The 16244-nt window shown below is 22.3% G+C and overlaps 1 protein-coding gene across 1 annotated transcript; it reads right to left on the minus strand.

The window, feature by feature from the left end:
* Positions 1 to 9610: 9610 nt before the first annotated feature.
* Positions 9611 to 15845, minus strand: LOC145834653 (uncharacterized). The gene is made up of 6 exons (XM_082942137.1): positions 15751 to 15845; positions 14527 to 14653; positions 13259 to 13318; positions 12071 to 12184; positions 11003 to 11141; positions 9611 to 10819 (listed from the first exon to the last, which is right to left on the minus strand). The coding sequence occupies exons 1-6, from the start codon at positions 15810 to 15812 to the stop codon at positions 10629 to 10631; spliced, it is 693 nt and encodes a 230-aa protein (XP_082798263.1). The 5' UTR covers positions 15813 to 15845; the 3' UTR covers positions 9611 to 10628.
* Between the last annotated feature and the right edge of the window lie 399 nt (positions 15846 to 16244).

Raw genomic sequence — 16244 nt, forward strand, 5'->3', positions numbered from 1 at the left:
AACTACAATAGCGTAGTAGTTAGTTAATAACAAAAACATCTATTATCTTTTTTACAACTATTTAAAATATTTTTAAATAATAGAATAGAATGACAGAATAAAAAATCACTTTAAAGTTAACAAGTGTTACGAAAGTTTAATTTACCTATAATAATAAAATCATAATTAAAGATATCATAAGTTATAAAAACTTAAAGGTAAAAATTTCGTGTTAGTATGAAATCTTTTTGTTTATTAAAAAACTGTAAACCAAAAAAAATTAACCTACAGAAAATTTACATTATATTTAAAACTAAGTAAAATTTATTTTGATATTTTATTGTGTTAACTTTACGTGAAACCGTGTGAAAATTGAAAAAAGTTAAAGAATAAGTTAAAATTAGATGTAAGCATTTCTTCTTTTTTTTTTAAACTACATCAAGCACTTCCTGTTTTTAAAAGATGCACAATTTTCAGAAATTACTTTTAATAAATCGTTTTGCATTAATACAATTAATTTAAAAACTGTAAAAAAAATGATAAAAATTTTAAACCTTAAAAATACTTTTGTTATCCTTAAAGCTAAGCAAAAATAGCTTTTATTTTGTGTATTGTTTTTGTGATACTCATTATAAAATATTATTTATTCTAAAGTAGTTAACAACACAAAATAAAAAGAATAAGTTCAAACTAAATGGAAGGATTTTCTTTTTTATAATGCGTAAAATTTTAAATGTTTTTGACATGTAGAAAAAATAGTTATTTTCATATTTATTTAGTTAAAAAGTTTGTAGTTTATATTTTTTAAAATTCTGAGAATTTTATTTAAGATACCTTATTTTTGTAAAAAATCTATTAAATTACACTTTAAATAAGTTTTTTTAAAAATCTTAAATTCCTTTTCTTGTAACAAAAACTATATTTTAGGTTATATAAGGTTTAAGAATTTATCTAAAAACAAAGTATTAAAGTTTTTCAAGTTTTTAATCACACACAGAAAAGATCTATTTTATATTTAACTGACTAATGTACCGTAAAATTTTCTATTTTAGAAATTTTTAGCACTTCAAAATACAAATTTACACAAAAATTTTTGTTGTTTTTTGAAAAATTAGAATGGTTTTTTTTAGAATGCAATTATGTAGACTTCAATAAATAAATACTATACTATTTTTTTTATTAGTTAAAAAGTTTAAAAATACTTTATATGCATGGTTAATATATAAATAATTTACATAACAAATCTAGTTTATAATTACAAGCAAAGTCTTCGTAGTAATATTAATGTTAAACCAGTAGCTTACTTTTATGCTTTGTTATTAAACTAGTTTGAAGCCCTTTCAAAATTCCCTTAAAAGATTAGTATTGACTCGTATAAGCAAAGTTTATGTTACTAATGTTTTATGTTCAAACAATAATAGATTGTTTTATAAATATCTAAGAAAATTCTTATAACTTGCAGTAAACTTTTAACAACGATTTTTTTACTGTTAGTAGCTCACTAAAACGACTTTATGTTTTGATAAGTAAAAATAAACTTAAAGTTACTTAACTACATTTTAGTTTTAATATCAAACTAGTTTAAACTGTTTATAACTGATCAAAAAAAACTTAAAGGCTTAGAATAAACTGGTTTTATAATTTAAGTTAAAGAGTTAGTTCGTGGTACTGATATGTTTTAACATATGAATGTATAATTATTTTTTAACTAGTTTCAATTGTCAACAAGCTATCTGTTGTCACTTGATAGATAATCACAGACTGGTACTAACAGAAGTTCATGAAAACTAAGTATTGTTGATATGTAAGGTCAAGTTGTTATTATTGATATGAAGTCAAATGTCTTTTGGTTATCGTAAATACGAAAACAAAAACCTTTATATTCAAGTAAAAACAAGTTATATTGTCTAACAAGTAAATGGTACTATTGTAGTTTACTGTTGATTTCGTAATGTACACTTTATTGAATTGTGTTTTTATAAATATTTTCTAAATATTTCAAATATATTGGTGTAGCAGTTAGCTTATAACAAAAGTATCTGTTATCATTCTTCACTTTTTTTATTAACTGTTTTATACAATAAAAAAAACTATTAATTGAAAACAATACAAAAGTTTATATTTTCTATAATGTTAAAGCTAAAATTTAAAAAAAATTTACTATTACAATTTCAAAAACAGTAAAATATTTAAAAATATGAAAAATTATCATTATCCTTTTTTTTTTTTCTTTTGTGTATTTCTCTGTAAAATAATTTCAAATATAAAAGATGTAATAATAATAATAAAAAAAAATAATATTAAATACTAAGATTTTCTTTGTTTTTGTACTAAAAGAAGCATAATGTTATTTTAAGATATGAAAATTTTAAGACAAAACAATATTTAGTTCTCATTAAACTAATTTATAATAACTCCGTTTTTTAAACTATGTATTTTAAATCTTTATCATATGACAAGTACTGTAATTTTTAAAGTCTTGAAAAGCACACACAAAAGTTCTCTTTTAGTTTCGTTTGACTAATCTACCGTAAACCTTTCTATTCTTGGAAATTTCAAATACTTGAAAGATAAATATAAACAGAAAACTTTTGTTGATGTTTTACAAGTAAGAATGGGTTCTTTAAAATTCAATTATGTAAAATTTCAACACGAAAGTTATTAAATTAATAAAGTAAAAAAATTATATTTTTCTTTTCGGTTGCTTTATACAAGTTAACAACTTAAAGTTATTAAATATAATGGACCTAACAAAGTTATTTTTTGTTTACAAATAAAGTCTTACGAATAGTTTAATTGTTAAGCTGGTAGTTTACCTTTATGCTTTGTTGTTAAACTAGTTTGATCTGTTTTTAAAAATCACTTAAAAGATCAGTGTTTACTGGTACAAGTAAAAGTTTATGTAGCTGATGTTTTATTGTCAAACAAAATCGAAACGTTTTTGTATTATGCAGATTAACGTGCAATACTAATTTTTATCGAATTTTACAGCAGTAGCTAAATAATATTAATTAACTTTATGTTTCTACTTTTATACTCTCATTTATTTATTATTCTGTATCAAATTTGTTATTTAATTCTCAACACTTTAAAAAACCAACATATAAAAATTACTAAAACTTAAATCTAATTGTATAACTAAAAAAATAAGTTAAGTTATTAAATGAAGTCATTGGAAAGTACTAAGTTTCAAGTTAAAAAAATCAGTAACTTCGATTTAACAAATTTATTAAATATGTTGCACTATTTCTTTTTTCTTGAATTATTTTGCATTGTTTTAACCTACGTATAGTTTAGTTAAATATAAAAAAATTAACAAAAAATAAATTTACGTACGTATATCACCAAATTTAAAATTAATTCTTCTTTAAAAATAGTTGTAGCAGAAAATATTTTGAAAACTGAAATGTTTTTTTACTGGTGTAAAATTTTCGATTCTAAAAAAAGTCAAACTAAAAATTTTACACGTCTTTTACTTCAAGTAAAAAAAACGATGTTTAAATATGTTACTTATTTTATTATCACGATCATAGATTCTAAATAGTTAATACAACTTTTGTTATTTATAATTGGTCATAACAATTATAGGACTTTTTAAAAAGTAAGAAACTTTTTACTTTAAAGCTTTTTTTGATATGCTAACCATTAATTTAAATTTTATAGTGTATAAAACTTTTAAAAAGTTTAGAATACTGTAGGTCTGATTTTTAAAAAAAAACTAAAAAAATTGTTCAACTAAACATTTTACATACTTTTGAATATATCATATTGAGAAAGTGAGGTAAAACTATAAAAAACTTTCTTTTTTGCTTTTTAAACTGTATATTAAAAAAAATTAAGTCGAAATACTCTTTAAAAAATTTATATCTTTAAAAAAGTTTTAACTGGAAAAAGCCAGCATGGTTTTAATTATCACTGGCTAACTTACCGTGAAGATTTTTATTTTTAGCAATTTTCAAAACTTGACAAAGTAGTTTCAAATAGAGAACGTTTTTTGATGTTTGCTTTTAGAGTGGCATTGTGTAAAAATAAAAACTAAATAACTTTGAAAAGATAATTTGTCTTGGTCTTTCTATACCCGTAAAATAAAGCTCCCTTTTTAGTGTATTGTTAACTTTCTTTTAAATTATTTTTGTTCATGTATAAAATAAAATGTTTTCAAAACAGTATTAAGTATAAGCTTATAGGTTTCTTATTTACTTTGTTGTTGATTGAAATGTTAAAATAAAATCGGAACTCAATTAAAAGACTAGCATACACTCGTACTAGTAAAAGTTCAATTTGTTAAATTGTTGTTAAATATAAAACATTTTAAAATCAAAAATTACTTTTTAATGTTTAAGTATGTAAACTAACTCGTATTAATACGTTTTATTGATGCATTTTAAAACAGTAACTTTAAAATATAAAGTCTACGAAAAGAATGTCTGAAGAGTCTTTAATATTGTTACTACATAAATTTGCATATTGGAGTATTCTTTTAAGATAGAAAAAAAAATAAATAAAAATAAACATAGAGTAACAAAAAGTAATGTTATATTAAATATAAATCTAAGTAATAATTGAACGAAAAAAACTAACATAATAATTTTTAAAATTTGTATTAATTATTATTTGTTTTTAATATTTCAAAAACACTTTGTACCAAAAATACCACACAACTGTTTATTTTTTAGTTCACGTACGAATATATTTGATATACAATTAAGGTCAATGTAAAATCTTGAGATTTATTATTCCTTATCAAAATACTTGAAGCATAAAAATTTTCTAAACTATACAAAAGTAAGTAGTATTACAATCATATCCATATTTATAATTATATACTTTTTTTACGTAACAATTTATTCAATACACATTTAATAAATAAATACGTCAGTGCAAATTCTTCTGTTCTTAATTTCTCATCAAAACACTTCCTGCGTAAATAGGTTTTAAAAATACAAAAGTAAGTAGTATTCCAGTCAAATTCGTATTTATACTAATATGCAAACTGAAAAAAATATACAAGACATTGTTTTAAAATCAGAACAATTGTTTCATATCCCAGTCAACTTGGTACTTTAAGTACCTCAAAAATATATGTACAGTTGATCATTTCTTATTCATGCAAACAATGTTTTAATTGAATACTTGCTTACACGTTTAAAGCATTTTACATACATTTATGAGAACATTTATTTACATATTTTTTTATTTAAAAAATAGTAATAAAATTGATTGGAAAGTCTTAACTTGTTAATTTTAAGCAAAGAAATTTAGTTGTATTTAACCTTTTAACTTCTATTTTCTTAAAGTTTTTTAAAACGTGAATATAACACAAAATTTTGTTGATAACTGACGTCACAATTTCTAAAACTGTGTTTTGAAAATATATACATATAAATAAAATAATCAGGCAACCAAAAGATTTTACAAATTCCTTTTTTTTACTTTGCATCAAAGTTTTGCTACTTATTAAAGCTAAATGTCTTTACTTAGCTTTATAGGGTTAATAAATTTAAAAGTCTAACTTTGATCTTAGAGTTTTTCATTATAAGCAAAAATTTTTTTTTAAGTTTTGTTGATTGAAAACTTGGCACAACTTATCTAACATAAAACAATTAGTTTCATAAGTAGAATTAACTTAATTGCAAAACTAAAGAACCATAAATGCTATAAGGATATAAAATCTTAAAATAACAGAAAAAACAAATCAAATTGAATTGTTCTATAAAACTATGAGTTTTTAAAAATTGAAAAGCAGTATATAGGTACAAAAATAAAATGTTATTAATAAACATAACACCTAAAAATTTTTTCAATAGTATAATAAAAACATTTGGTACACAGGTAGTTTGCTTTAAACAACTCTTTTACAGAAATTAGTGTGTTCATTATTAACTAACCTAATCACATAAATTTATATGTAAATTTAAAATAGTACCATGATTATCTAATGAATAAAATGAACGGTAAACGACAAAACAAACTATACTCTGATGAACTTGTTTAAAGTGTTTTGAGTATTTACTTAGTCTAGTTATTAATTTGTGCTGCAATTAGATTGCAGAAACTTTTGCAAACATAAAAGGTTAAACGGTCTGTTAAACGTGTTGTTCTAATAAGCTTAAATGGGTTCTTGAGAAATTAAAGTTCTTAAAATTACTAATCAGATTAATTTTTTCACTAAAAAATAACTATGTGATTACCTACTTTGAATAATTTATCTAAAACAATTAGCTAATATTTAGTTTATATATAGTTAAATAGTAATTTATTTCTTTAAATCTTATATAAGCTTAACTTTTGTTAGTTTTAATTATAATTTGAAAAAATAAAATAAAAACAATTGGTAGTTTTAAAGATTTAATTAAGCTAGCAGTTTAAATAGAAAAATTACTAGTTCTAGACTAAATTATTTTTTAGAATATTACTTTAAAATGTTAAAAATATTTTGGTAAAACTTATTGTATAATTTTTTACTTCCGTTGGTTAAGAATAATATTGTTATTCAAATGACGTACAAACTACTATAAGTGTTCTTTTTCTTTCATTTGTGCTAAATAAAACTCTCACAGATTTATATCTTTAGATTTATATAGATACAGTTGTAAAAATAATTTTTATCTAAAATAATACTTACAGAGGTTTTCGTATTATTAAAGTTTTGTTTTCTAATATAATTATAAAAACAGATTTTTCAGCCTAAATGTTTGAACTCGTTAAAGTACTAATATAAGTATTATTAAACTAAAAATAAAAACATAAACACAAAACAATTAACTTGATTTTTGTTGCCTATCGATAAAAAAAACGAAATGTTATGTTATTATTATGAAGTAAACTTATTTGTTTAAAATACAGAGCAACTTAAAATTATGTGCAACTCAAAATTATTACACAAAGTTTTTAAAAAGCTCTAAATAAAATGATTAAATTAAACTAAAAGACTAGAATTTATCAGAAAATACCAAAAACCTTCTTAAACTGTATATTTTGCATGAACTGGAAATATTTTGAAACTGGAATTTTAGTGCATCTGTCACAAAATACATATGTTGTGTAAGGTGTCAAAATCGATCATATATGTTTTAGATTTCAATATTATAAACATCGTAATTTAAAAAATAATTTTTTCACACAACTGTTTAACAATGCCTTTCTCAAAGAACTATAAGAGTTTTTTTTTTTGAAGTCTATTTTTCAATTTTTAAGTAATACAACTTTAAGCATTTTTTAATTTATATTTTAAAATAACTTGTTTCACTAATCTTACTTCTTATTTACTTTTGAAGTTAATAAAAGTCTTTAACTAAAGTTTGTCTAAAGATATCAAAATAAAATAAAAAAATTATTCACACAATCAACAAAATATTCAAAACTGATAAATATAAGAACTTTGTGCATATCATTAAATACAGTTTTTGCACTTCAACTTTTAGTGTATAATTAAAAATAAAAAATATATAAATACAAGAGATAGTGTTTGCACTTCAGAATAAATATTACAATTCAAGAAGATTAAACTCTCACCAAATTTAAAGGAACTTTGAGTATTGATTTTTTCTCTAGACGCTGCTGGTTTAATTCATTAAAAATTTATCAAAATTTCAGTGACGTTCTTTCGGTTATTTTCAGTTCAATTTACGTGTTTAAAGAGCTCAATAATTGCTTTTTCGATAGAGCAAATTTTTGACTTTGTCTTCTAACTTAAAAGTACTTAAGTTAAATAAAAAGAGTTAACGTACAACTTGATATTTAAACTACAAAAACATAATTAAAAAAAAATTAACTAGCTTGTACATTCTAAAATTTAAACCAAAAATTAGTGTTAAAGTGAACTATAAATTAATATAAACTATGTATGTATTTTAAACTTAAAACAGATATGTACTTCAATTTACTTAAACTTATACTAATAATAAATTTGTTCGAAGCTTAGAAAGGTATGCTTTACTTTGTTTTGAAATCATTATTATAAGTTTTACTGTGTTAGCCAAACTTTAAGTATTTTTTTTCATTTTAAAATACCTATAAAATATATTACAACCTTTTTAAAAAGTTATTTTAGTTTTAAAATTTGTTAAAAGTACTTAAAGAAAGTTATATTTAAAGTGAGTATTGCAATTAAAATGCAATTACAACAGTAAAACAGTAAACAACACACTTAGACAGGTTTTATCGAAACTAAAGAGAATCAAAACAATGAGTTGTTTAGCTGGTTTAATACAGCCTTAAACTCATGATGTTTCAAATATTTAAATACAAAATGAAAACATTATGTATTGTTTAAAGTGGAATTCTTTCTTGTTTAAATAACCTCATGTGAGATAAATAAAATATACAATGACTTAAAAGACAGTGAATTTGTTATTTTAAACGGAACTTCTGTTGTTATATGCAGACTTTTAAGCTAAGGTGTGTTTTTAGGCAATGCATATAAAAGTAAAAACTAAAAGTGTGATATCATGGTTTTTTTTTAAACAACGGACAGTATTATTTTGAGAAAGTTAACTTTATATAAGAATTAGAAGTAAAATACTTTTGCCTTCATAAATTAGTATCAATTTTGTGAAAACTACTTTTGTGAGTTAAATTTCCATCATCGTGTGCTGATATTCGAGGTGTGGACATAAGTTGAACTTTAAAAAGTAAAATATAAAGTTGCTTCTAAAAATTGACACAATACTTTTTATAAATAAAACTTTATCAACTGGACAGTAAAAAATAGTAAAATATAATTATTTTTTATATTTAAGTATTAGTCGTAGAAGAAAACTTTTGTTATTTTAAACGGAATTCCTAATGCTAATTACAGGTATTTAAACTGACGTTTATAAGTCATATATAAAAAAAGTAAAATTTTACTTTAAACTTGACAAAAAGCTGATACTTATTTTTCAGAAACATGTAACAATCAGAAAGTAAAACTTGAAAAACATATTTTTCAGTAAAACAGTATCAAGAAAAAATTGTGATTTTAAACTAAATTCCCTATTATTAAATGCAGACATTTGAATAAGGTGTGTTCCTACGTCAAGAAGTGCAGAAATAATAACATTTGAAATCTTCACAATGGCTTTAAATAGAAAGATGTATACGGTTGATGTATTTTCTAGGAAAGCTGTCTTTTCTAGAACTCTAAAAACAAAGAAAAAGCAAGTTTTCTATTGTATAAATATTTATTATATTTAAGGTCTAGTTTATCAGCGAAAAGTTATAGTAGCTGAAGTAACGTTTTTTTGTGTGAAAAACGTTATCTGAATCAAAGTTTTAACTTTCCTTTAACCTTTGTGTTAATATTCATACACATACTGAATTAGTTTAAATGTAAATGTTGCTTTGTACTTGTACTTTATACAACAAAAATTTAAAGTTATATTATTTGGAAAATAGTTTTTAACTGGAAAATAAAATTATTATTTATTTCAACACAATTGTATCCAAATTATTTTTTTGCTATAACCTTTGTACTTAGTTTTTACTTAGTTTACAAGATAAAAGCTTAAGCGTGTAAGTTATGATTCAAAACATAAAACTTTATCTGTATAAAGTTAAAGTAAAAGAAAACAACGTTTTGGTAAAGTTTAATACTTTTTCTAACGATAGAGCATAAAAAGTAGTTTTATTTAAGAAAAAGTTCAAAACAGACAAAATAATGATTGGAAAGCAAAATAAAATAAAATAAATCCTTGACAATAAAAAAACTAGTATTTTTTTGAATTTTTAGTATAACTATGTTTTAATTATAAATCATTTAATGTACACAAATTTCATGTAGCTTAAAGCTTAAGCAGCTTGATATAATCTATTTCATGGCAATTTGTTTTTATGAATAACTTTTCAAAATTTTGTAACCACATTAAGAGAAAAAATTAGTAAACAAAGTTTTACAAAATAAAATGTCTGAAGTTACTAATGGTGTAAAATATAGAAAAAGATTTTTATAAATGTAACAAAACGTGAAGAAACAGTCAAACTTAGCTATTGTTTTTAGATTGTGTGTAATAGTTTTTATAAAGAACAGTTAAAGTTTTCACAAACCATTTTGTTTATTCTATTACACGTTTATCAAAAAGTTAGACTCATAAAAAAGTTAAAGGAATTCTACAGGCACAAATATAAACACTAGAAAACCTTTAACAATTTAAAAAATGTGTTTTATCTTTAAAACATTTTTTTAAGAATAAAACTAAACATTCTGATACTAAAAATAAGAGATTAAACAGTAAAAGAACATTTCTGATTACTTTTTATGTAGTTAGATCATTTCAAGCAACATCCAAATAAAAATAACAAAAACTAAATCTAGACTAACTTATCTTCTAAATTTTCATAAAACTGAGCGAGTAGAACCCCTTTAATAAAATGATTTACTAATAAACAATTAATGTTGGTAGTTAGTTTTAAGTTAGATTAAAAATATATTATAAAAAATTTTAATTATACTTTTAAACTTACAATGTACTATTTATTTAAAAAGCAAACAAAAAAAAAGATTTAAATCAAAAAATTACCAATCAGCAATTTGATGTTTGCATAGTTAAGTGTACCTGTGCACACTTCAAAAAATAAACCTTCTCAAAAAAATAATATTTGTTGCATTTCAACAAGGTTTTACTGGACAAAAGTACAGTTTTCTGTTACCAAAACGTTCACAAATTCCTTCAACAGTTCTCAAGGTTGTTTCTGAAGTTGTCGAAGTCTGGAAAGTCGATGTAAATAGATTGCTGTTGTCTCAAATGTGTCCTGTTCTTCTCAAAATGTTCTTCCACGGAATAATCGTCGTAACCGAATCCTGAGCTGGAAGTCACAGCAGTGATTCTACTTTTTACAGGGGTCTGAGAATCTTGGTTTCCTGATTTTAAAAAATAATCATTAATCATTAGTATAATAAATGCACTATAAAGTATTTTTTCTCATGTCACTCTTTTTACTTACTTTAATCTATATAATAAAAATCGATGAAAGTTTTGATATTAAACTATATATTTTCATAAATTACAACCAGTTTAAAACAAGTAAAAGTATTTCTTTTTACCTGCTGTTTTTGAAGCTGCTAGCAAGTAAGTTGATATTTGTGACGTAATAACTGAAACTCCGACGAGATTATAATCTACTATTTGACGTTTTGTGACGTCATAAGAAGAAAATTCTGTGTCTTCTTCTGTCTTTATTTCCTGTTTAAATAGTTTAGATTATAAAAAAAATATGAATAAATAAACATAGTTGTTTTTTTTTTGTTAACATATACCATCGTAGTAATTTACTTATAAAAAGTTTAACAATAATAAAATATTATTTTTCTTTTACTGAATTAGTATATTTTAAGTTATACTTTCAACAAATAAAATTAAAGTTAAGCAAGAAACTCACATGTTATTGTAAAAAAAAGGAAGTTGTTCTAAAAGCTTATTATTCAGTTCAATATTAAGTTTTAAACTGATGTTTTAATACTGATATAGAACTTTTAATGCTTAAATTTTGATATAAAATGTATACTAAAAATGAAAATAAAAAAGAAATCTGAAACCGTTATAAAAGCATTGTTTGTTTTATAAATTTTTAATGAAGGACATATGGTGTATACGGTCAATAGAATTTCTTATTAAATTATTAACTAGACTCGTTTGGCTCAATACATTTTTTTTATTTTAAAATCATTGGTTTTAATGTTGTACATGTTTAAAAGACCGTTTAAAGATTAATTTACAATTCTTCATTTTATTTTAATTGAAAAAATATCATTTGTAGAATTCATACTTTTACAAGTTTTAACTCCTGCTAGTTATGCTCTACTGATCTGTTTTCTAATTAATTTGATATCAAAATGAAAACAAAGAGTTCACAAAAGGATACTTTTGTCATATTAAATTTTTATTATTTAGTTACTAAGCTAATCACTACAAGTTTAAAAGGATATAATAAAAAAAAATTGAAAAAAACTTTAGATCTACAAAAATTGTTTCAGCATTACCAAAACCCAATTTAGAGCACTGAGAGAAAGATTACTATGTAAAAAGTATCTCAAAGTTAACACAACTGATATATAATTAACTAAACAGTCTTTATAATAATAAAAGTATATAAGTTCTATTTTAAAACGTACCTCAGAGTGAACAGCCTTGATGTATGATATGTTATTGAGGCTTATAATTGTCACTGCTAAAGTTCCTAGTGACATCACAATCGACAATATGCAGCAGATGGGAATAAACTTCACCTGCAAAAATATAATCCAGTTAAGTAGGTAAAAAGATAATAAGCGCTTTAAAAAAAAAAACTTTAATTTGTTGTTAAAATATTTTTTTTAAATAAACATATAAATAATGTATTATTTTTTAAATCTAATTAATTTTTTAAATCTAATTAATTTTTTAAATCTAAGTTTTAGTTTCTAAACAAAAGTTAATACAAACTCCTAACTCAAAGATAAATCGAATCGCTGTCTTAGAACTAATTTATTAAAAGCTATACCAATTTTTCTCTTAATCAAACTTGGTTAGGTAACTAAAATCAACTTAGAGAAAATTCAAGTTGCATAAGAAAGGGCAGACTTGCTTACAGTAAACAGCTTTTAGTCTTAGAATTACAGAAACATGCTCTGTCTAACCTTACATTTTCTATAATGATTAATCACATAAATCTAATCTTATTCTGTAGTTTTTTGTGTATTGAAAAATAAAAAAGCGCTCAAAAAGTTTTGTTTAACGACCTGGTGTACGAAAAAACTTTTCGGTTATTGAGTCGTACACCACATGCTTATATAATTTCTTACCAGATAAAAATTTATTTTTTCGTTCTGAGTTTTTAGACCTTAAGAAATAGAAAAATTAATAATTATGAAAGAACAGAAGAAATATTAAACAAAATTAACTAAGTTATATGTTTACTTAAATATTTTTATTCATAACATACTAAAAACTTGTCTAATAAGATAAAAATGTAAATACAGTCTCAGCCTAAAACTTAACAGAATAAAAATAGAAGTAGAGGACGTTTTTAGACTTTAAAAAAATAGTTTAACTAAAGTTATAGAACCAGTATAGACAATACTAGACTAATCACTAGAATTTAAACTAATTACTCTTATTTTGTAGTTTTCAAAACAATACATTACTCAAAAACAAAAAATACGTTTGTCAAATTAAAAAATAATAATATTTTTTGTATTAAATTTAAACTACAAGTTGTTAAGGTGTTATGTTTTATCAAGTAGTTGATACAAACTACTTTTTATTCAAATCAAATTCAAGTTTTCATTTGAACTACTAAACTAAAAAAAATAAAAACTTACTCTTAGTAGGCTTGGGTTTTTCGCGATGAACATTGAAATAAAAAATCCAATTATTCCAACCTATATGTTTTACATATTAATTTATAATTTTTGCTCCTTTCAAAAAATTTTGTTAATAACAAAAAATATATATTCTATTCAATTGTTTAAAACTATAACAAAAACATCACGATTTGTTAAAATTTAAATGTTTCCTAGTCATTGTTAGTTTTTAAAATTAAGTTAATCTAAATTTTTCAAATATCAATAGAATCTCAAAAAGTTTAAATAAACAAGAAAATTTTATATACACTGAAATACATAAAAAAGTTCGTACAAAGAAATAATTTATACATTTAATTCATCTTAAGTTATAAATTATTCTTACTTCAAATTTACTTCCTGAGATACTTAAGCCTAATAAGTGCCACTTGAAGTTTATTAACTTCAAAAGAGCTCAAGCGCTAAGCAAATTAGAACTTGAATATTAACTTCCTAACTAACTTAACTGATGTTTACTTTAAATAAGTATAAAAAAAAAGTTTATATTTTATATCGTGTTTTATCAGCATGCTTATATTACTTAAACTTTATAATTGTTTAATGTTGTAATTTAAGCAAACAATTATTTTCAATAGTTTATTTATTTCCTATTTAGTTAACAAACCGAAATTATATTAGAAAACAATCTTAAAATTTTTATAATTTTAAATAACAACCAAAAAGCCTAAATAATTGCATCTATCTGTCCAACGTAAAATTTGTATACAGTTAAATGGTCTTAAGCTCAAAAATTGTTTCTTTACTTATCAAAAATTTAATATTTTTAAAAACAATATAAGCCAATGTTCAAATTCATACATACTTGCTTAAATATTTGTCACATACTTAATACTTTATACATTTTTGTTTAAGATTATATTGTTTACTTAAAAGGCTTATATTACTTGTCATAAGATCAACACGGAAATTAAAATTTAACTGTTGCTTTTACTTTGTGAACTTAAATTGGCACTTAATTTAAATGACTTTAAAAGTATTCAAATGGTATGCAAAGCTGTTTTTATTTAAAAAACAAACAGGTTTTAAAATTAATCTTCAATAAAACTTTTTGTATTAATATAAAAACAGGTAACCAACTTTTATCTATTATCTATTAAGTGACTAAACTAACTAACTAAAAATGTGCAAGTTTAAAATTTTATTGCCAACTAGTTTTTTATAATATACGAAAAGCTAAGCTGCATATAAATTCAATACTTATTTTTTGTTTAAGTGACTAAACTGACCAAAGTTCCGACCCAGACAGGGGTAACTCGAAATGCAATGTGAATATCATCTTGAATAGCGAACAATATTTGACAAACACCAAGAGCTATCAGGAATATACCGAATAATATGTGAAGGTTTCCAAACCTGTAAAATATATGAAAAATATTTAAAAAGCTTTCAATATTCGATATTCGATCACAAAGTATTTTGTATTAACATTTATAACATTATCAAAAGTTATTTTATATACTACTAACTAATTTGGTATAACTTTATTATTGATTTAAACTTGTAAGTTTTTAGCACTTGTGATTTTATAATTGCAAATAAAAAGCTACTATATTTGTTTCTTTGATCATGATCCAAACAAGGTTATATATGCAAATTACCAGCGGTAAAATGTATATTGCATTTTGCAACATGTGTATTGCTTTTATCGCAAAGAGAACAATATGGTTATTGTTTTAAGATTTAAAAATTTAAAAGAATGCAGGTAGGAATAATGTTACAGTGTATTGACTAAAAACAGAAATTTTGGTTTTTTATTTGCTATAAACTTTTAACAAACTAAAGGTTCAGCATATAATTAATTAATTATTTAAGTGATTTATACACAGCTTAAAAGTCAAATTTATTTTTAATTATATATAAATACATATAGATTTTTGTTTGTATTTTTGTGTAAGTATAATAGAAAAAAAACAAGTTTTGTTTTGTAGAAACGTTTAACGGGTAAAATTTTAATTATTTTTTTGTATAGATTTTAAACCTTGTCGACTAAAATAACTTGGGCTCCTTAAATAGTTTCTACTTCGTTAAGCATAAAACCTCTAAATATAAATTTACTTACATAAAGACTTTTTTGCTTAATCACGCTAAAAAGTTCTATTCGGGTACAAAAAGTTTTATTACAAACAACAGCTGCTAACGTAGTATTTATGTCAAAACAAATTTGTAGGAGTAAATCCGTAGTTAATTGCTAAATAAATTTTTAATGAACAAGAATCATTAAACTTAACATTCCAATAATCATTTACAGTGAAATCTCTTTTTAAGATTTGATAACTTCAATTAATACTTCATGATAATTTGTTATATAAATACTTACTAAAAAATTTATAAAATGTAAGTTTTATTGACCGTTTTATAATGTTACATACAACAATTAATTTCAAAAATATATTTTTTCAATTGTAGCTTTTATATCTTTTTTATATTTTTATTATAAAACATATAAAAACCTGTTTATTGTGACGTGAAATGGAACTTGTTTTGATTTTGTTGAATTTTTAAAACTGACCATTCTTGGTTGATTGCTTTAGTTATTCAAAATTCTGAAATTTAGTACACATAGTATTATTTTTACGCATGTAGTATTTAATTAGATTTTTTTCGTTTAACTTTTAAATTGTTTTGAAATTCCATAAAGCAATAAACCTAAATGATATTTAAATGTGCAAAGTTCAAATAAAAAATTTCAAAATAAGCTTTTTTTTTATCCCGACAAAACAATTAATTAGACAAAAACTTACAATAAAGCGTTTTAAATAGTTTTATAATTATCACATCTTATCAAAGTTTAGTTTTTATTAAATGAAATTCATTTATGGTTATAACAGATAACAACAATATAATATTTTGTTTTAAATAAAATAACTAGTGTTTAAAAACCTTACGGTCTAGTGAATACTAATTTAACTTCTCTAACTTTAATTTAAGTTTGAATAAAAACTTA

The sequence above is a fragment of the Thalia democratica genome, chromosome 4 (genome assembly GCF_965202585.1).
Source record: "Thalia democratica chromosome 4, ktThaDemo2.hap1.1, whole genome shotgun sequence".
Taxonomy (NCBI): Eukaryota; Metazoa; Chordata; class Thaliacea; order Salpida; family Salpidae; genus Thalia; species Thalia democratica.